Source organism: Micropterus salmoides, unplaced genomic scaffold (genome assembly GCF_014851395.1).
Source record: "Micropterus salmoides isolate LMB-PRFRI ecotype aquatic unplaced genomic scaffold, ASM1485139v1 Ms_hic_scaffold_1, whole genome shotgun sequence".
Taxonomy (NCBI): domain Eukaryota; kingdom Metazoa; phylum Chordata; class Actinopteri; order Centrarchiformes; family Centrarchidae; genus Micropterus; species Micropterus salmoides.
In genome coordinates, this window is record NW_024040040.1 from 6,633,881 (window position 1) to 6,655,487 (window position 21,607).

Consider the following 21,607-nt stretch of genomic DNA (forward strand, 5'->3'; position numbering starts at 1 on the left):
TTGGGGCCAGAGGTCAGTCACCACAGCTTTGGATTTTCATGTGTTTTGGACGTTGCATGTGTCGCTTGATCGCACACGCTAATTATATGTTATGTTCTAGATCAAATGGTTGTCACAAAGGGCGCACTTCCTGTTGTCAGTCAGTGGCACAATGACTTTTACTGAGGATTGATGTTGATGTCTTCACGGCGGGAGTTCTGTTGACTCAAGAGTCTGTTTCCCAGATCTCAATAATCTTTCTGTGACAGGTAAATCATGCCAAATCAAGTCATGAAGTGAAAGTGACATGTCTTGTCATCATTGAGTGCAGGCCTACTCTATCGCCAGTAGTCATGTGGTCTACTTGAGGCTTAGTGCATTTCATGCTAACCTGGATATCATGCAATGTTGTAGGGTGAGAGGACCGTTCGTGGAGTGTGACACAGAAAAGGTTCATCTTCTGGAGAGCAGAAGATGTGCTAGTAAATTTCATGTCTGTTCAGTGAAGTTTGAAATGGAAATGTTTGCCTCTTGGTGTCAGGAAAGGTTCGTTCATTCTGGCCAGTAGTTGTTGTGATATATCTTGCTCTGGACCAAATTGTTTGGCAGACTGACCAAATGATAAAACAACAATGTAAAAATGTAGACAGTTTAAATTCATCAACCATGATCGTCTCTATGTTCCTCAAACCCTGTGAGAAATCTGAATGCTGTCTTTCATACAGCCACACGGGACACAAAATAATCTGGAGCATCACAGATCAAACTCCCCTGGACGAAGACAGAATCTGTCACATTTGAACTGGTGGTCATAAAATTACAAGCTTATAAGAAGTACATATATGGTCCCAAATGTCAAATATACCCCGAAAGCAGAAAAATAGTCCCACTCCACAGACCTTTACCATTTCCCCACTTGAATGAAAGTGCATCTGTGAAACAGCACACTATGACAAATGGTGAAATAGTGGATTCTGATTCATCCAGAACAACTGACCCGCTTTCAAACAATAAGACTCTGTTGAAAGCCATATCACATTAGGGAAGGATTGAGTGGGAACGTTCATGCTATTTGAGAGTTTGGTGAGTAAAATGAAAATTAGATCTTGTCTCATCATGAATACATTTTTGGGCAAAGGTCAATATCAGTTTTCAAAGTTTCAATGATATCATCTGCATGGGCTAAGCCTGGCATTTAAGATAAATGTTTTAGTAATAACAAGATGTAAAAAAAAATCATTACAAATTAATTATATTTAACAAAGAACACATTATACTTCCCGTGTCAGCAGAGCATGTCCGTGATGGTCTCTGCAGATTTTTCTGGGAATTCGGGGGATTTTATAACATGAAATAATAATTAAAAACTCACACAAGAGGATTATTTTATAGGCTGATTCCCTGACGACACTGACGTGACCTTCCAATTTGCGGCTTCCGATTCAACAGTAAATGGGAAAGTTAAGGGAAACTCCGGTCCAGATCAAACATCCACAATGCCTAGAGGGTTCAAATGTGATTTAGATTGACGCTAAAGCAATCTGTAAGGTCCCTTTTCCGCTGTTTCGATCACACTTGCCCTAGCTGTGTGTCCTCCTGCTGTGACTTTGCATTAGCCTTTCTGTGACTGACTCGCCTAGAAATATCCAGAATCCTTTAGTTTTGCTGCCATATTGTCCAGTTATATTGCTGCTGTACTGCTGGTGGCTCAGTGGATAAGACACAAACCTCTGGTGTGGGTGACCTGGATTCAAACCACCACATCCAATGTGTCCCTAGCCCATAATTCCTCCAGAGGCATGTGACCTCTGGCACATATAGCAATTGTAAAAAGTGGCAGCTAAATAACTAATTATTGTTGTTGTTGTTGTTATTACCAAGATTGACACAGCAATAAGTGTTTTATCATTCCAAAACAAAAATTATCTTATGAGCCCAACCACATCTGCCTAATTAGGCCTACTTTGCCTACTTACAATATTTAAATGTTTGTAGGGGTCTTTTTTCCTCTGAAAGAAATTAAAACAATTATAAAGAGTGGCCAGTCTGCAACTTGAAAATTCAACAACTCCCCATGTTTCTTTCTCTTTAGGAAATTCTAAATTGTTATTTTTGACTCATGAATTGGGAACTATAAGGGACTTTTATATAGTATTTGTTTCAGAAGTAAAATATGAGATTACATACTATTCATTGTGTAAATGACCCCTCCACGGGGAACCAGCCCTACGCTCAGCTTTAGCCTAAAATATGATAAAAACACATTCATAAAATGCAGTATGTTGTTTTAACAGTTAATCTGCACCATTTCTGGCATTTTGTGACGCAATTTTCCCAGGGGCGGAACCAAGGAAAGGAAAAACCCCATGGCAGGCTCCGAGCCGGACTCATTGACGTGAAGCACCGTTGGACTCGGAAGTTGTCCGGTCGGAAACAGAGGGATGTGGCTGCTGGCGGTGTTGGTGCCTCTTCTCAGGCTGTATTTCTGCGGAATTAAAGTTCTTATCTATCAGACGTTCAACAGATCTTTTTACGCTGCCAGGTCAGGTCTATCTATATTCCCCAAATGTCTGTCACTGTCTGCTAATCTGTAATCTTTAATGTTATATTTTCATTTCAAATACGTGCCGCTTGCATGCCGAACTTCTTTAGAAATTTGACAGTTTACAGAAATATTACTTTATTCGTCGACCTGTGAACATAGTTGATGGAGTCTGAATTAAGACTTTTAATAACGGTGTCTTCTGGGCAGTTCGGCGTAATATTATTTCTGATTAGTCAAGCATGTTTAGTGTGATCAGTAATTTACTCAATACATCAGGTTCATCTTCCAACAGTGACGTTACTTAAGTTATGTAACTTAACGTTAGCTTACATTGTGAACCAAATCTGATAAATGCGAGTTCAGTGAAAAGAAATGCGACCAGAGGTGTCCGTGTGTGTGTGTGTGTGTGGATTTAACTAGCTAAAAGGGATAACGGTAAAGTCTTAACAGGCGTTTATGGTTGGAAACATTGAAGACAACGTTAAATTGGGGATATTCTTAATGGAGTTTGGTGACACCGTTTATGAGTGCACCACCTGTCACTATTTATTTTGCCAGCTAGGGTGACAGTTAAAAGACTGTGTTATAGTGTATCTAATAAAGCAGTTTTTTATTCAAATGAACTGACTTTAATAGTGCCCTTACGTTTATATTAACTAGAACTACATACTGCTAGGCCTACTACATACTATCCACTCCAAGTGACGGGCTCTGGGGTCTGGTGGTTGAATGGCTCAAAAATAGGATCTTCACTCAGGAGAATGGGGTTTCTGTCCTGTGTGAAGCCAAAAGTCAAAATGTACTTTTTAATTTTAGACTCACTTTACATAATTTCAGTTTTCTTTTAAATTGTTTCCAGTTGTGGTTGCGGTTTTAGGTAAACAAATTACTTGGTTGATTTAGGAAAAGATTATTGGGTTTGGGTTAAAATTACAAGTCAGCGTTGACTTTTGGTTTGACATGGGACACGAACAGAATGCTCTGAAGGCAAACTTCACCCATGTGCAGAAACAACCCGTAGAAATCTTGCAAGAGTTTCGCGAAATCTAGGGTTTTACCATCTTGACCATAGACTGTGTAAAAGAAGTGGACGTAGCCACCATGGTGTCACCCATAGGTTTGTGGACTACCATTTTGAAGTGGCTTTTTGGAAGGGACTTGACTGGACATGACCATATCTGGGTGAGAGGGTGGCGATAGCTTGCTTGGTTAGTAAGGTGAATCTGTAATATTAATTGGGATGCAAATTTTGGCTAGCGAAAAAAAAAAAAAAAACAGGCTTAAAACCAAATGTACTTACCAGAAAAATTACAGGCGACTCCTACTGAACTTTTTCAACAGCGCTGCTTATATTTACACATTGTTGTGGATATGAGTACCCTCCTATACTGATGGACAGGTGTCCAAAAGACTGTCGCTCTCCATAGACCCCCCCCCATGTTAAAAAGACCAACTTTACAGCAGAAATAAATATGTTTACAGCCTGGTTTTGGTCCTTATAGCTAATTTCCCCCATAATGAAAACTGTGTGACAATTATATTGAGGCTTAAAGTTATGCATAATCAAGGGTGTATATTATAATTGTATTATATAGGGTGTATGAAGAGCAGATATGCAAACTCAGCGTTCAGTGTGTCAGTGTGTTATTAACACCTTCCACTGTTCAACAAGCACAATGCCATCATTAATGGGAAACACTAGCACTTGCAGTAACCTAAAAACGTTTTTATTTATTTATTGTTAATTGAATAGGGTTGCTTATCTAATGGTAGAGAAACCTGCCTAAAACGTTGGGAATTTAAGCATCAGACTTCACTCTTGACTTTGAAAGAAGTAGTAGTAGTAGTAGTAGTATGTTGGACTTTGGGCAAGGTCCCACTACTTTTTGCTGAGTTTAAAAGCCGTGGAGACAGCTAGTAAGTGGACCTTGAGCTTCAAATGAATCTTCTTGTAATACCTTAAACTATTAAAACATGTGATGGTAGAGTGAGAAATCATTAATGCAAAACACTGTAAGACAAAGAGGCGATTGTGTCTCCAGACACACACTAGTGTAATCTCACAAAAAATGCAAGCTGTTTAACAAGTAGTAAGGAGATTTCCTAAATTCCCACCATGGCAAAAAGATAAAGCCTGACTGGCTTATGAAGCAAAAATTCCAGTTTTGCTGCCTGGGTCTCTATTTATTTTTTTGGTTTTGGACATCAGTGTTTCTGGTTATGGACGACATTTACAGGAGTTTAGGTCTGTTGTAATTCTCCACTGCATTGTAAAACCATGCATGTACAAATAAGTAGAGTAGGTCAAAGTGCTACGTTACACAAGCTCTCTTAGCTTTTGTTGTCTGATAAATAAACTAAATTAACTCATAAAATGTCAAGAAAGGAAATATTCTTAAACCTATTTTCCTATCAAACAGAAACACCGTTCTAATGAAGTTTAAATAGTATGGTTAATAAATAATTACACAACTCAGACAGCATTGACACATACTGTATATTTAAATTAGTATAAGTAATTAGTGTAATTTGTTATATTTGTTAATAATAATAATAGTGTTGTGTGGCTCGTCCACATAACAGACTTCTCTCTTAGATATGAGCTCCTCGTTTTTGCTTGCATGGTCAGAGTCTGCCTGTTTTACCCAGTTCTGAGTAAACTTTACTCCTTCCGTGTTTGTTTATTCTGAATGACATTTCTTTGCTGCCTCCCGTACATGTGAGAGAACTAATGAAGAATCTAATCTATTTATCCATATTTTATTTCTTGCAACGAATAAGAAAGTAAGTTAGGCAGTGACCAGCAGAAGTGATAGTACATGATCTCGGAGAGGAACCTTCCTTCAAGGAGGTGTAATTATTAATTGAAAATGCAGAAGTTGGTATGGGAGATATGAAATATAATGACTGTTTGCATGTGAAGCAGGTTATTGGAGATCAGGCTGCAGCATGGGTAGAAGTAATCTGATTTCTTGTGTGCATGTGTACATTGCTGAAACAGTTTACAATCCTGTTTCAGTGTAGCTTCTCAAATGGCTGTAATGATTTCATCAACATCCTCAAATGTTTATTTCACTATTCTTGTTAGGTACTCAATAAGTGATTGCTTACTGAAGGAACCAATGGAGGGTAAAAGTTCAGGACCTTCATGCTCTGGCCTCAATCTGGTCGCACACCCACGGGCAAAAAGCAAAGTCTGGAAATACTTTGGCTTTGACACAGATGCAGATGGCTGCGTATTGCACTGGAAACGGATATACTGTCGCGTATGTATGAGTCAATTGCGTACTCTGGAAACACATCCAATCTGTCGTACCACCTGGAAAAAAACCACCCTGTAGAGTTCAGTGAGTTTGTGAAGAGCAACACGGATCAGATGCGCGAGGCGTTCGCCACAGCCTTCTCTAGGATAAAGACTGAGCCTTCAGGTCTACATGTTCAGCAACAATCCCAGGACACAAACCTACGGCAGAACTTAGACTTTGAAAACAGACGACACAATGATCTGACAGCTGCTGTCATCAACTTCATCTGCGAGGGGCTGTACCCTATAGCTGTAGTTGAAGAGCCTACATTCAAGACCTTAATGAGTACCATCGATCCCGAGTATTCTCCACCCAGCAAAAGTGATCTAGCAGTTAAAATGCTTCCTCGGATGTATTGCCGTACCCGGGACATGGTCTTTAGTGAGCTTGCGGGGGTTTTGAACTGTGGCATTACTACAGACCTTTGGCAAAGCCAAACCCAGAATAGAACATACATATCACTCTCTATGCATTCGGTTAATTACAACAGTTCAACTGGCTTCTCTGTGGCCAACAAATGCCTTAAAACTTTTGAAGTACAAGAGGACAACACGGCCGAGAACATCACCAGAGCTATGTATGAAGCCTTTGTTGAATGGGGAATAACTCATAAAGTCAGCGGTGCCACGACAAACGGTTCACTGGACATTGTAAAAGCATGCTCGCTCCTGGAACTATCAGTGGAAATGCCGTGCTTTGGACATACGGTCAATCGTGCAATGGATGAAGCCTTCCAGCTGCCGCATGTGGACAGCTTTTTGGGATGCTGCCGCAAACTTGTTGATCATTTCAGAGAACCGGCAATGTATCTGCTGAAGGAAAAACAAAAGCAGCATGGCCTTGCTCAGTGTGCACTTATCACAGACAGGGGTAGGTCTTGGTTGGCCACATTAGCAATGTTACAAAGACTGAAAGAGCAACAGGTTGCTGTAACTGCAGCACTTATAGAGAATTCCAGCAGCCATCATTTCAGCTTTGATGGTCCTGACTGGGCCTTGTTGGAGGGCTTGGTTGAAGTCCTCCAGTCTTTTAAAGTTGTGGCAAACATGATAACTTCTTGCAGGTACCCAACCATTAGCATGGTTAGGCCTGTGCTTCATATGCTGTTGAACACCACCCTCAAGGTCAAGGAAGGGGACCCCAAAGAGATCAGCATGACCAAAGAGGTCATCTCAAAGGTCCTTTCAAAAACCTATTCACAGAATTCACCATTATTGCAAGAAATTTCAACATTCCTCAACATTGCTACCTTCCTGGATCCTCGGTACAAGAAGTTGCCTTTTTTGTCCACTCAGGAATGCTCCAAAGTTGAGAATAACATCATTGAGGAGGCAAAAGCAATCCTTGAGAAGCAGATTGCGGAGCGACCATGCCTAGATGATTTCTCCTTGGTATCTGACGAGCCACCTAGCAAAAAGCAGACCCCTCTAAGAGAATCTTCGTCCAGCAGCGTAACACAGAACAACCCTTTGGCTGCCATATTTTGCCAGTCTGATGCAGACCAGAGCCAGGAGGAGTTGCATGCACAAGTGGTAGAGGAGCTCAGCAACTACAAATCACAAAGGGTCTTGGGTCTTGATGAAGACCCTTTACTGTGGTGGTCAAGTCATGCGCCCTTGTTCCCCACCCTACCCAAGGTGCTCCAGAAGTACTGGTGTATTCCTGCAACGAGTGTACCTTGTCACAGGCTGTTCAGCTCCTCTGGGACTGTTCTGTGTGGGAAAAGGAACCGTATAGCTCCAGCATTAGTTGATCAACAGGTCTTCTTGTATGAGAACTCGCGAAACTACTATGAGCCTGAGCCTTGTGAGGATGACTTGGACAATGTTCATGAAGGAAACTAGTCTGGGTCACTCACTTGAGGACAGTGTGCTAAACATTGCAAAAAGTCAAATAACTGTGATGACGTTATTCCTTGTATACTGTTGGCCTACATGGCAGACCTGGTGAAGCATTAAAACCAAGGTGTATCAGTCAGTAGTAGGCTTGAGCAGTATCTATGTTTTGATACCTTTCTGACAGTTATTACGCTAGTATGCGCTATTTAGGTAAAACAAACAAAAAAGCAACTGGTGATAGAAGTCACTATTGCATCCTAGAGACCCTAAGTGATGCTACTCGGCCATTAAAATCTGTGCATTGCAACTCCACTCAGAGAATGAGAAACACGGCCTGTGTGACACGGAGATGACATGAGAGACAGACTCTAAACTCTAATCCAAACTGAGAACACAGAAAATAAATGAGCCATTATGATCGATCCACCAGAAAGAGGAGTGTCTGTTTTTTATGGTATTTAAAATCATACCTTTGGGATATCTAGTTTCCGTGTTATTGTAATACTTTGATACTGCCCAAGCTTAGACAGTAGTATGAAAATGTAATGGACTTGTTATGATAACCTTCCTTTGAGTAATCTGTACGAAGAGTTTGACCTATATTGTCTCGGACAGAGCTTAAGTCAGGCAGCATAAGCAAGAGAAATGGCTATCCTGCATCCGTCCAAGTTGGAAACACCTAGCAACAATCTCCAAAGCCCACACTTCCTCTTGTTTAATTTGTAAATGGAAATGTAAAATCCAAAACCAGCTGCTTAAGAAATCAAATCATATAATCTTTATAGTCCCATCACAATCAACTCAGTACAACTTACAGTGAAATTCATTCTCTGCAGTTAACCCATTTTAAGTGTGAGGCGCAGTGTTAGGGGACCATTACATACGTGTTTTTTCATTTTGGGGGAACTGGAGAATTTGAAGCAAACATGCAGGCAGCGTGGCTCCAGGTCCAATCTGAATATCTCAACAAATACGAATTACTTTAGCGATGCTCTAACTTTCCGTGTAGCGCCATCATCGGGTCAAAGGTTGTATTTATCCAACACTTTGGTTCCTAATGACATTCCCATCAGAATCGGCTGTACTTTGTGTTTGAAATATCATGCTAACACACTAAACTAGGATAAAGAACATGGTGAAAATTGTGAAAACTGAGCATTTCATTGTGAGCATGTTAGCATGTAGCTCAAAACAGCACCATGCAAAAGTACAGCCTCACCGAGGGACCGTGGCTTTAGACGCAGGGGTGATGTTGGACTTCTTTCTACTTTGTGCGGAGCCAGGCTTGCCATTTTCCCCTGCTTGCAGTCTTTATGCTAAGCTAAGCTAACAACATCCTGACTCCAGCTCTATACCTAACGCACTAAACGTAAATTGAAGTAAATCTTCTGGAACGAGTGTATTAAAGCCTTTAAGTCTAATAAACATATATATTTTTTAAAATAGCTATTGCACAAATTAGCTAAAATCATTAAATTGCTACAGTTGACGTTTTTCCTTCCTCACTGTAGTTTTTTTTCTGTCAAAAGCTCTACAGAAAATGTAGTTTGTAGTTTGCACATCCACCTGTAATCAAAACTAAAAGAGTTCTGGTGATTACATAATAACACTGTGTGTTGTCTCTCATTATCTGTGCCTCCTGCAAACATCTGCTGTATGTTCTACGCTCTGTTTATATATTTTTGGCCTTTTCTGTTGCACTTTTTTGAGGTTCTGTAATTCAGGTGTTTAAGTTTTGTTTGGGATGAACTTTGTAAATATATTATGTATATGGACATTGCAGCATTAACAATGAATGAGTTTTAAAATTGTCTTGCTCCGCAGAACATAAAACACATATTATTATGATGTAAAATAACTATGACAGTAAAGCTTTTGTTTTCAACATTGCCTGACTGGTTGATGTCGTGTCTTTCACAAGGCGAACAGATAACACTTTATTAATTTATTCTTCTCAGTAGTTCACATAGCTTACCCTTCTGTTTTAGTCTTAAGAGTCTTTCTTCCCTGCAAGTTCAGGAACTGGATCAATAACAATCAATGACCTGGCTGTGATGTAACTACATTTAACTGCGCAGGGGAAAAAAAGTCATACTGATTCCCAAAAAATAATGAATTTGCATAATGTTCTCATGTGGTCCCCTTTCTCCTCCCACACAGTCTTACCCAAGCAAAATGGAAGGGTTGCCATTGTGACTGGGGGTACCAGAGGAATGGGTTTTGAGACAGCGAGACACCTGGCAAGCCTGGGCATGCATGTTATCATAGGTAGGCAACTGTCCAACCATATCACAGGTTATAAGTCTGCAGTTCAGCTGTAATTTGCAGTCTCTCCCCCCTATCTTAATTTTATTACTGTAAATAAATGATATAATGTTAAAAAAAGACAAGTTGTGCGCCATAATTGTGTCAAATTCAGTTTTTCAAAAGCCACGTAACAACATAGTGTTACTTTCTTGCACAAAAAAATATGGAGTACAACATTTTTAACAATTTGTGCTTATTTTAGCTACTGCTTGAGCATTGCATTGGCTATACTTTTACATTTGTGGTTTATACCCTAAGATATCATAGATTCCAATGTTTTGTATTTACAGTGTATCAAAGAGCTTGTATAATTCATGTTGAAGTTGGTACACACTGTGTGGAAATTTAAACAGACCTACCACCGTGTTATCGCTCTCAAGTCGTCACATATGGGCGCATAATCAAGACCCTTTGGCGTCGGTTTGTGACGCACTGGGAAACCCCTAGCGTCATAGTTCAACGCAGTGGGGAAAGCCGTGTAGCGCTGTGTAGTTTTCAGTGTTAAAGGAAGGTTTAGGATATTTATCAGAAAAGTCCATGTAAGGAGGTGGAGGGGTGGGCTAGAAACCGGATTTTACACAGGAGACCAGTGTTCGTTTCCTGTGTGAAACAAAAAGTCAACATTTAATGGTTTTTTAGTTGCGTTACTTGAGTCAAGTAATATTGTTATTTTAACATAACCAAGTACTTCTGGTGCCTAAACCTAACCAAATTGCTACGTTTCACAACATTAACCACTAGTTTTATTTTGAAAGTCTAACCGGACGTTGCATATTTGTTGTTTTTAACTTGACTGTTCAAAAATGACACACAAAGGGGTAACCAGGTCGATAAAAGTGACGCCAAGGGATCTTGAACAAGCGTCCATGTGTGACGAGTATTGGAGGTCTGCTGCCTTGCACCTTGCCCCACGTCAGACTAAATTCCATTGAGCTGACTGACTGAAGTAATGGTCTTACATTTAAACCAACAGGAACAATCCCCAATAGGCAGGTGCTTTGTGTTTACATGCTCTGTCATTTAGTTGCATGCAGTGTTTTGTTTAGTAGTCAAAATGATAAAAAAAATAAACCTTAGATTGATTATGTTTTATGATGTAAGAATTTCCAGGATAGATGAATAATTAGTATACTGCTATAAACAGATGACATGACATTCTTTAGCTAGTCTTACTGAGTCGGTGTAGACAGTTGGATTTAGTTGAAGTGGATATCTACTGGACATCTGCCCACCAAGCCTCTCTGATCTCCATCATCTCCAGCTGGGAACGAGAAAGAAGAGGGCGCAGCAGCCGTCAGGAGGATTCATGAAGAAGGCAGCGAGGGGAAAGGTAATCATCTACCTGTCTCCATCTCTCTCTGTTGCTTTTATCAATTTGCTAGCCAAAACAAAAGCTTTTAGAAAATAGTATAGTGACACAAAAGTGATGCTCAAAGTGGAACCTTCAAATCAAAGCTGGTCCTGTAAGATTTCATTGGATAGAGACAAAAATGCAGATTTAAAATGATGTGGATATAAGTCATTTGTAATCTCCATTATTAAGTTTTAATTGTGTTTCAAAATGTGGCACACAATCTTGCTGTTATCTCTTTAAAAGCTTTTCAAACCCCGTTTTAATATTAACTTAATGCTTTTATATTTTACAAGGACTGAAGTCCTTTTGCTGCGCACCCCCCTCATAGGATAGCCAACACCTTATCTGAAATTATTCATGTCAATAAACAGTATGGTGGGTTGTAAATGGTAGAGCCAGATATTTGCCAGCTTTTCAGAAACTGTTAAATAAAGAGGTCCATTTGTGTGCATGCACTGCCGCCACAGCAGGAGGCTCTCGGAGCTGGAAGATGACAGATCTGTGGAAGCCAACTGCAAAATGTCGCTCGGCCTCTGTATACACCGATCAGCCATAACATTATGACCACCTGCTTGTCGGTCTCCGCCGAAACAGCCCTCACTCGTCGAGGCATAGACCGCTGTGAGTGTGCGCTGTGTGTTCTGACAAGTTTGGTGCATCGGACTACACATGACAGCTTTCGCTTCCCTCATGCCTTGGCCGTCCACGACCCTGTCGCCAGCTCATCTTTTTTCTTCCTTGGACCAGTTTTGATAAAAAATATTGTAAATATTTAATGGTTTAATTTCTGCTTTATGGGTTGTGGACAAAACAAGACATTTGAGGACATAATCTTGGGCTTTGGGCTCATCATCATATATTTTATAATTTTCTGACTTTATACAAGGTACATTTATTTTACACATACAACAGGGTTGTAAGATGAGATGCAGTTTGTAGTTATAGAAACTAATAATCGACAACGAAAATAATCATAAGTTGCAGCCATAGCTTTAAATGGGAATCCTGGAGACGTCCATCTGTAATTAACCTGATTGAAGTTGAATAGAGGCAAGTGTCCTAAAATTTGTAAAATCTTATCTTAAACCTCCTGAGTGCTGGATAAATAGTCCAATCTAACGATGATTTCTACCCAAAGAGCTCTTTGTTTCAGCCTGACGATGTGTGAGAAACAGCACTAATTAGACCAGGGATTAACTGAATTCCAAGTAGGCTTCTCCTTTATATGGACATTCTTTGGCACATAACCCTCTCTCATGAGGCATTTCAATTAGTGTAATGCAGAATATGCTGCAGTGGAGGTGTTGAATTGATTTAATTAGGTGTTTGAGCAACTCCTCATATATGGACGCTTGGCCAACACCCCTTGGGATTGCTTGTTAACTCCCTGGGGTACCCCTTTTACATAAACTTTCAGACGTGTACGGCTGCGTGGTCAAGTTAGCAAGACTAAATATGCATATGCAATACGTCTAGTTAAACATTCAAAATGAAACTAATGCTTAATGTTGTGAAAGGTAGCAATTTGGTTAGGTTTAGGCACCAAAGTCCTTGGTTAGGATTAGTAAAACCTCATGGTTTGGTTTAAAAAAAAAAAAAAATACATTACTCGGACTTTTCTGTTATTTACTATGCACCTGCTTTTAGCGTTCATAATAAATGACGCTACAGGGCTCCCCCCCGTGCGTTGAGCTACGACGCTAAGGGGCTTCCCAGGGCGTTACAAACTGACACCAAGTTGCTAAAAAAATAAGACTTTAGGGAGAAAACTGGGCATAACCCCAGAAGCCACACAGTGCAGACTCACCTCTGTAACTGTCTGAACTAATATTGTTTTTTAAGTCCACTTTTACCCTTAAATTGTCCTTGGGTAACTGCAGATTTGGATAATTTGAAGACTTCACACCAAACATCATCATTTTTACCGGTGGTGGAAGAAGAATTTAGGTCCTTTACTTAAGTAAAAGTACCTGTACAACAATGGGGGGAAAAAAATCCAGTAAAAGTACAAGTCCTGCATTCAAAATTAGTAGTAGGACTATTGATAGTATTGTAAGGGAGGGTTACTGAATACCCAAAATAAAGATCGGTCTTAATCCTAACCTGTCATTTAAAAATGATCAAACAAAAATCATACACCAGGTAAAGGACACCAAGCACCGATTCCGTTTCCCGAAATAAAGCTGACGGCCTTTAAACCAAATAATAATCAACCCGTGTGATTCAAATTCACAGAATTAACAAATCAAATTAACAGAACCCACGTTCAAAATTTAGACTTCTGAGAATAAAAACACTAAAAAGTTTTAGAACATTTTTCTACTTCTTCAAGTCCAGTGAAAAACCTTAAATGGTACAAAAGTAAGCAGCAAACTGACAAAGATAAAAACAATGTCACTAAAACTGAGACATTTTCAGATATAAAATTAACAATTAAATTAAGGAGTTTTGTTTGTACAAACAAAGCTTCTGAGGGTGAATTAACACGCTGTAGAAATTTGTTTCTTTCAACTTCCACTGCTGCAGAATTATTTGAAGTTCACTCATAACTTGATCTGTGAAAATTGGACATCTCTGAAATTTACACAATTTCTCTGTTTTTCTGACCTAAACTTTGTCTTTACCTTCTTTGGTTATTCTGGAGCAGTGAAAGGTTAAAGGTTCAGTCCAAAATAAAAATGTTTGCATGTAAGAGAGAAGTCGGTTTCTTCTGGGTCGTCGTGCTGCTAAATTCCCTTTTGCTCTCTAATGCTGCGCCTTCATGTATCAGAGTCTTTATGTGTCCTGTGATGATTACCAAAATGTTTCAGTGATACCTCATTTATCCCTTAAATTTATTGATCGATTGTGAGAAATGCCGCTACTTCTTATTTCACTTCAAGTAGGAATTAAATTTACAGTGTTTTATATGTTATTTTAAATGGCATTTTATGTATTGTAAATATTAAATTTAAACACATGTTAGGCTTAAAATAATTTATTTCCATCCCTGCCTGGCTACCACACACAAGTTAAAAAAGTACAGCCACCACTTTTAAAGTTTTATTTGTGTGTATGTGTGTATTTATAGACATACACATATGTACATATATGTGTATATGTACACTGAACAAAATTATAACACTTTTGTTTTTGCCCCATTCGTCATGAGCTGAGACTTTCTAAGTACAAAAAATTTATTTAATCTATTTCTATTTCTCTCAAATATTGTTCACAAATCTGTCAAAATGTGTGTTAGTGAGCACTTCTCCTTTGCCGAGATAATCCATCCACCTCAGGTGTGGCATGTCAAGATGCTGATCCGACATCATGGGTATTGCACGGGTGTGCCTTAAGTTGACCACAATAAAAGTCTCACCAGCTAGATCTGCTGCTCCAAAATTTCCAAAAGATCAATGAATGCAGCTTTAAATTCAGAGGACGACATGTTTTCACACTGTGTGACGCTGTCACGTAAATAGTATTACTTATATATTGTATTCTTAGTTTGTGTGTTCCAGCACTTGATTGAAGTCACCCACTGCATGTGCAGGGCTTTTCTTTTCAAGATGGACGAGGTCAAAGGTTGCTTTTGTTTTGTTTTATACTCCCTTTCTTGAAGTTCAACAGGCATCTGTAGAACATCTTGTCTTAGTCTAGGAACAAGACGTTAGTTCATTCCAGCTATCTTTAAAAACCTGCAGTCATAACTGCTTGTTTAAATATTTTAAACCAGTAGTTCTTAACCTTTTTCACATCAAGGACCCCTAAACTGACAAAACTTAGACCCACATGTGATGGTAGTTTTGCTTTTAGATGTTTTATTACATAAAGTGTATGAAACCAATGGCCTTATAGTCACACATTCTATCATTGTGTCCCTGTATCGAATTATAGTAAAAGAAATTATTTCCCTTTTTGCTGGGGAACCCCCTGGAAACCCCTTTAGGACTGTTTTAAACAGTCTTAACTGGTCAGACTAACTTATCAAATCACAGTTATCTTTATCTCTGTCACATCTCTCTGGAATTTGTGCTAACATGTTTTTATTTTGTTTTCACAGCTGAGTTCATCTTCCTGGACCTGACCTCACTGAAATCAGTGAAACGGTTTGTTCAGACGTTCAGAGACAGAGGTCTCCCCCTCCATGTTCTGTTTAATAATGGTAGGCCACTTTGATTGTCTCCGTAAATCCATAAAAAAGTCATATAAGCTTATTATTTTTTTAAAAGTCGAGGTCTTTCTCAAACTATTTTTACCATATGTTAAACGATCTCATGTAGCTGGAACCATGCTGGTTCCTGAAGCACAGACGGTGGATGGCTTTGAGTTCCACTTTGGGCTCAACTACCTCGGCCACTTCCTGCTGACCAACCTGCTGCTGGACGTCCTGAAGAGGTCAGGAAGACAGGGCCGCTGCTCCCGAATCGTCAACATGTCCTCTGCTACGCACTACGCAGGAGTCGTGAACATGGATGACTTAAACAGGAGGTGAGAGAAAAGAAGGAAATCGTAAAATGATTGTTGTTTTTTAGATCACTAGGCGGTTTTATAAACACTTAAAAAGCACGTTATTTTAACTGTGCAAACACAACGACAAGTGCATCTTGGGTGTTTCCACCTGCTATTTTGAATCATGCGTGTGCAGCAGTGCTAAAGGCCTGGGTGATATAGATCAGAGGTGACGTGGTGATTAATAATAAACACACTCTCAGCCTGTCACACCACCGTTCTTGTTGCTCTGAAACAGCTGAGCCAATCACAGTGACGCACAACGAGCTACCTCTGGAAAATCGTGTTGCTGTCAGGATGCTGCAGAGCGGCACGATGTGAACACGCAGCACCAAACACCTGCAGGACGACAGACGACAGACGACAGGAGCAAGTAATTAAAAAGTTTGGTGTAGCGGTAATATCAATCTGACACTATACTGCTCTACTGTATTTCACATTGTAAATACTTGCATTAGATGTTAAAGTGAGACACAGCAGCACATAAACAGGCAGAATATAAAGTTGTTACGGACCAGTCTGATGTGTGCAGAAGTCTGTTTGGTTTTTCTGCATCAGCCTACTGTCCTGTGCTCATTGTGTAATAAAGGTAAACATCCAATTTTGACCAGTCAATCAGGGATGGCAGTGTCTGCCGGTGAAATATCTAAATATTACCATGAATTTCATGTTCCCTGTGACGGACCACCGTCACTACGGTTGAGTATGCGCTGTGACTGCCATACCAACAAGCCTGGCTCTTGCGGTCAAGTTGCTTGTTTGGTACACTGTAGACCCGGGTTCAAATCCGGGTGGGGTAACTGCTCTTGCCTTTCTGTCACATTCCCCTCAGGATGATCCTCTGACTTCTCATCATCACCGTCACCAGTATAACATTCAGATTTGTTTAATACTTTGGTTTGTCACCCCCCTCTCCAGGATCTGCTACAGCTCCCATGGTGCCTACTCCCAAAGCAAACTGGCTCTGGTCCTCTTCACCTACTACCTGCAGGAGCAGCTGACTGCCGGCGGCTTCCCGGTGACCGTCAACGCCGTGGACCCCGGCATGGTGGACACGGCGCTGTACGACAACCTGTGGAGCCTCGCACAGGCCCTGAAGAAACCAGTTGCCAAGATACTGTTCAGGGTACATTTTCACCAAAGCTTGAGTTAACACAGGCAAAATCTCTGCACAGCCTGGGACAGCAGAGTAAACAGTGCGTTATTTTTATGGAAAGAAAATATCAGTGCCATCAACTCTATTTCACTTTAATGATTTCCTTTCCCGTCTGTTTAATTCTGGCATAAATTACATTGGCTCAGACATCAGAACCACTTGTGAGTACAGATTTGTTCTTACATGGAACGCACTAGTGATTTGAAAGAACTTGAAGAGGCATTGCGCAATGTGAACATTTAATTTGGAATTTTATCTGTGACGCAAAACAAAATTCAGGAGCAGTCCAGACCTGTCGTATGACTCATGCAGATAGTCTGCATAGCTCCATAAGACAAAACATCTGTTTGATATTATGATGATAATGCTTTGGTCTGCATGATTTTGGAGTTAAAACAAAAAAATACTTTAAATAAACTTTTAATAAAACTGAATGCTAAATGAATATTCACACCATCAACCGGGTGTGTGTGAATATTCTAGGTGTGTTGTAATGTTTTTTCTCTTTTTGGGTTCTCTAAAACAATTACAGACGCCGCTAAATTTGTAGTCTTTCTGTCTGTTGATGTCCAACAGCAGGACTATGAGGTTCTTTTTACTCTTTGGTAACATGTTTGTGAATGAAACACTCCATTCTTTTAACACAACCTGCTGACAGCCTTCTCTTCATGCATGTCCTTTTCAGAGTCCAGCAGAGGGAGCATCCACAGCCATCTACGCCGCAGCTGCCTCTGAGATGGAAGGTTTCGGAGGCTCTTACCTGTACAACGGCCAGAAAAGGCAGTCCTCCGACATTTCCTACGACTCTGAGCTACAGGCTAAGCTGTGGAAGAAGAGCTGTGAGTTAGTAGGCCTTCAGGAGGACTGACGGACCCCACTGGGACCCTCGCACAAGGAGCGCCATCTGGAGCTCAATAATCATATCGAACCACTGCCTGACTTTATATTGTTCCAACATGTACATTAAGAATTAATATCTCTGTGCTAACCGCTAATGCTGTAGTCCTGTAAACGTAACCAAACTAAAATGACTAAACTTGCCTTTTAGTAATGCAGTAATGGCCTGCAGGTACATAAATTAAGAAATAATAATAATCAAATTAATATAACTGATGAAACATACTTTTTATTAAATTGCACAGCCATGTTTTTGTTAGCCCGGTTCCATACCTTTCTATTACTGCGATGGTTAGAGAAATAATCCACCGACAATGGAAAATAGCCACAAAAATGGCGACAGTTGGGGATGAGCTGGACACAGGTGCGCTTCTTACACAGTCGACTCACAGAAATAACAACTCGTAAATCAACATATTTATGTTAACAACTTGAAAAAGGTTAACAGTGAAAGTAAATTAAGTTTCTGTGTGTCGACTAGGCGGGACAGATGTGTCGCTCACCGTTCACTGGTTTGGGAAAAACAAAATAAACCCAAACAGAAATGACCTAATATGACTGAAAAATGAGGTGAAATGAAGTAACAGTTCCGTCTGATTATCCGATTGCTCTCTAATTACTAAGATGTCCAAGATATACAGGAGAAGATTCAAAATCGTGTCAGTATTATGTAAAAGGCTGCGCATTGTGTCTGATTAGACCTCTGTCCAGGGTAAAGCTAATTAATGCTGTGCTGGTAATTAAAGCTTACGCCCTTTAGGACCTTATTTCAGCAAAAATATGTACGGTAATCAACGGTAAGAGACAACTTTATCCCATTTAAATTGTGCCCTGAATTACCCTGAATATTATGATGTTTGTCAATTTATAAGATAAAAGCTGTAGTTGGTTGTAAGTAAGTAAAGTAACATTTAGTTTTGTGAAAACTGCTTGGTTGCTACTAGCTAGGTAACTTAGCTGTGTTCCACGCACAGTTTAATCTGATGTATTTAATCCAACGACTCCTGATCCTCTTATCACATGTACACATGGAGGTTATTTTACCTTAGCTTCGGTAATATTAGCTTTAGTTAATAGGGGCGTTTTAAGATGACCGCAGCTGACTTTCGCTGACTTGATAGTCAGACGTGAGTGCAGGGGTTAAGCAGTGTTCAGTCAGACACATTATACTTCCCATAGAGCGCATGAGCTTACTGTGAGCTTAAAACAGTTAGAACAATGACTGATCCTGCTGCAATTGCCTTTGCAAATGCCGCTAGATCAGGCAAAATGGTGGTTCCAACTGGGTTCAGCCGGAGAATAGCAACTGCGTCGGCCTGACTCTTGCTCCTGTGAGGTTTAATTTCATGTGACATGGTGACGTTTTGCAGCGACATTTCTAACCAGCATGCCAAAGTTAAGTCCAGCATGCATCACGTTAAGTCAACGCTGCAAAGTTTTACGACAAACTGCAACTTTCTTGACTTGCAAAATTATCTTTTAAATTGACATTTCAGGGCACAATTCAAATAAACATTAGTTGTCTCTCTCCATTGACCACCGTATATACTTTTTCTGAAATAAGGTCCACTGGAAGGGGAGTGACTAGTGCTCCAACTCTATCCGATACGCTATGCTCTCCATTAGCTATACGATTAGCTCTGTTAGCTTAGTCACCAGAATGGTATAGCTAATAAACTGTATAATATTTAACGTCCAGTACTTTTGTGGCATTAGCTACAAGTTTTACACCGTGTCTGTCAGTGGAAAGTACCATCAGCATACCACTCACTGCGTAAGTGCCGTTTCCCTCTTGCTTTGCTACTAGTTCTTATTTTCTGATATTCAGAGGCACTAACACTCACCACAGTGGATGACGTCGGTGTCGCATCACTTAGCAGATGAGACTGATGGGACAGATTCTGTTTCTACAACTGACTCCTGTTTTTCTTTGTACAGAGTTCTCCAAATGCACTTGTTGTGTTAATTGTCACTAAACCAGACTTTAATATGGGTGTTACACCACGCTGCGTTAAATAATCAAAACAACCTGAGCACTTGAACAACCTAAATGCCTTAGCGGTGCCTATTTAGGCCTATAAATAATTCTGTATCGATTTCTTATATCATGTGGTCCTGATGGCATCATCGGTCCGTGACCTTCAGCTCTCACTGGGTCGGTTCTCAGCAGAGTGCGAAGCGGTTGGGATGAGGATTAGCACCTCTAAATCTGTGGCCATGCTTCTCAGCAGGAAAGTGAAGGAGTTAAAGTACCTCGGGGTCTTGTTCACGAGTGAGGGGAGATTGGAGCAGGAGATTGGCCGGAGAATCGGAAGCAGCGGGGACGGTATTTTACTCGCTTTACCGCACCGTTGTGACGAAAAGAGAGCTGAGCCGATCTCGATCTACCGGTCATTTTTTGCTCCTACCTTCACCTATGGTCAGGAAGGCTGGGTCATGACCGAAAGAACGAGATCGTGGGTACAAGCAGCCGAAATGGGTTTCCTCAGGCGGGTTAATGTAAGACACTGTGTAATATCCTCTGGGCTATTTTTGTTAAATGTACTGTATACATTTCAGATGGTGACTTTATGATTTTATAATGCGCACAAATAGTTTACTATGATTTTTCCAGTGTATTAATTTAACTCCTGTAAATTAGTCTGTTTACAGTAATTATACAGATTGAGAAAGACGAACCACTTTGCAAGAATGTGTTGATTGCTAATAAAAAAATTGCCTTTTAGAGTCTGAACCACCTGGTATTTTATTAACTGTACAAATATAATAAATGTATAAAACAATGTATGTTGTTTTTGCTATTATTTTTAGTAAAATAACACAAAAACAGAATTTGGTGGAGAGCTGATGGACACATTATGTCTGACAGGGAAACAATTGTGAGGAGATGTCTCATTTTCTAGTCTGGACAGGCTGAAAGTTCAATTCAAGCTTCTCTTCTCTTTAAAAATATACACTTAAAGAAAGATATTCGCTGCTTCTGGCGCATAATGCAACTTACGCTGATAACATCATTCTCCAGAAGTAATCCATAAAGCTTTCTCAAGAATTCACTCAGCCAAAACATGGGAGTGTTTTTCAATCACGTGAAGGCCAGCTCACTCTGGGAGAATTTAAGGCACAGTGAAAAGCATTCATTCAGCACAAACTGTCATTATGTGGAGCAGCCAAAGATGATGCATGATCCACCTCTGGTGAGTCACAAGTCACGCAGATCAGGAAAAGTGATTCTGCTGTAGGCGAGACTTCAGAAAGTTTCCGCTATAGTGCCATCTAGTGAGTGAACTAGCAACAACTTGATGCATACTGAAAGATTATCTAACTTTCTACACTGAACATTCACCAAATGAGCAAAAGTATAGGGACAGGAAACAGGTCTTTAGTGCACTTTTGCATTGCAGTGGTGTTCTTGTAACTTTGTGTTCGGTGCTTTCCTGGTCGAACATGACAATGCTCCTGTGCACAAAGCCAGGTCTGGTATAGTTTGAGACAACTTGACTGGCCCTGCACAGAGCCCTGACTGCAACACCATCCCTCTGGGATGAAACTGGAACACTGACTGCAAGCCAGACCTCGTCGCCCAACATCAGTGTTGGACCTCACTAATACTCTTGCGGTTGAATGCGAGCAAATCCCCAAATCAGGCTTTCCACAAGATGTTGGAACTGTTCATTTTCCAGGCCGTGAAAGTTTATTCTTCACTTAAGGACTCTGAACTGAGGGAATAATAGTTTA

The 21,607-nt window shown here is 40.2% G+C and overlaps 2 protein-coding genes across 2 annotated transcripts; both read left to right on the forward strand.

Annotated features, from left to right (window-relative positions):
* The first annotated feature begins 2,396 nt into the window (after window positions 1-2,396).
* On the forward strand, window positions 2,397-20,657 carry dhrsx (dehydrogenase/reductase (SDR family) X-linked). The gene is given in 8 exon segments (XM_038715639.1): window positions 2,397-2,507; window positions 2,509-2,521; window positions 9,828-9,935; window positions 11,236-11,304; window positions 15,371-15,472; window positions 15,591-15,798; window positions 16,738-16,945; window positions 17,661-20,657. Coding segments are annotated over 8 exon segments (978 nt in total). The 5' UTR covers window positions 2,397-2,420; the 3' UTR covers window positions 17,844-20,657.
* LOC119900553 (E3 SUMO-protein ligase ZBED1-like) lies at window positions 2,531-7,877 on the forward strand. The gene is given in 2 exon segments (XM_038715626.1): window positions 2,531-5,803; window positions 5,806-7,877. Coding segments are annotated over 2 exon segments (2,115 nt in total). The 5' UTR covers window positions 2,531-5,556; the 3' UTR covers window positions 7,674-7,877.
* Window positions 20,658-21,607: the final 950 nt, after the last annotated feature.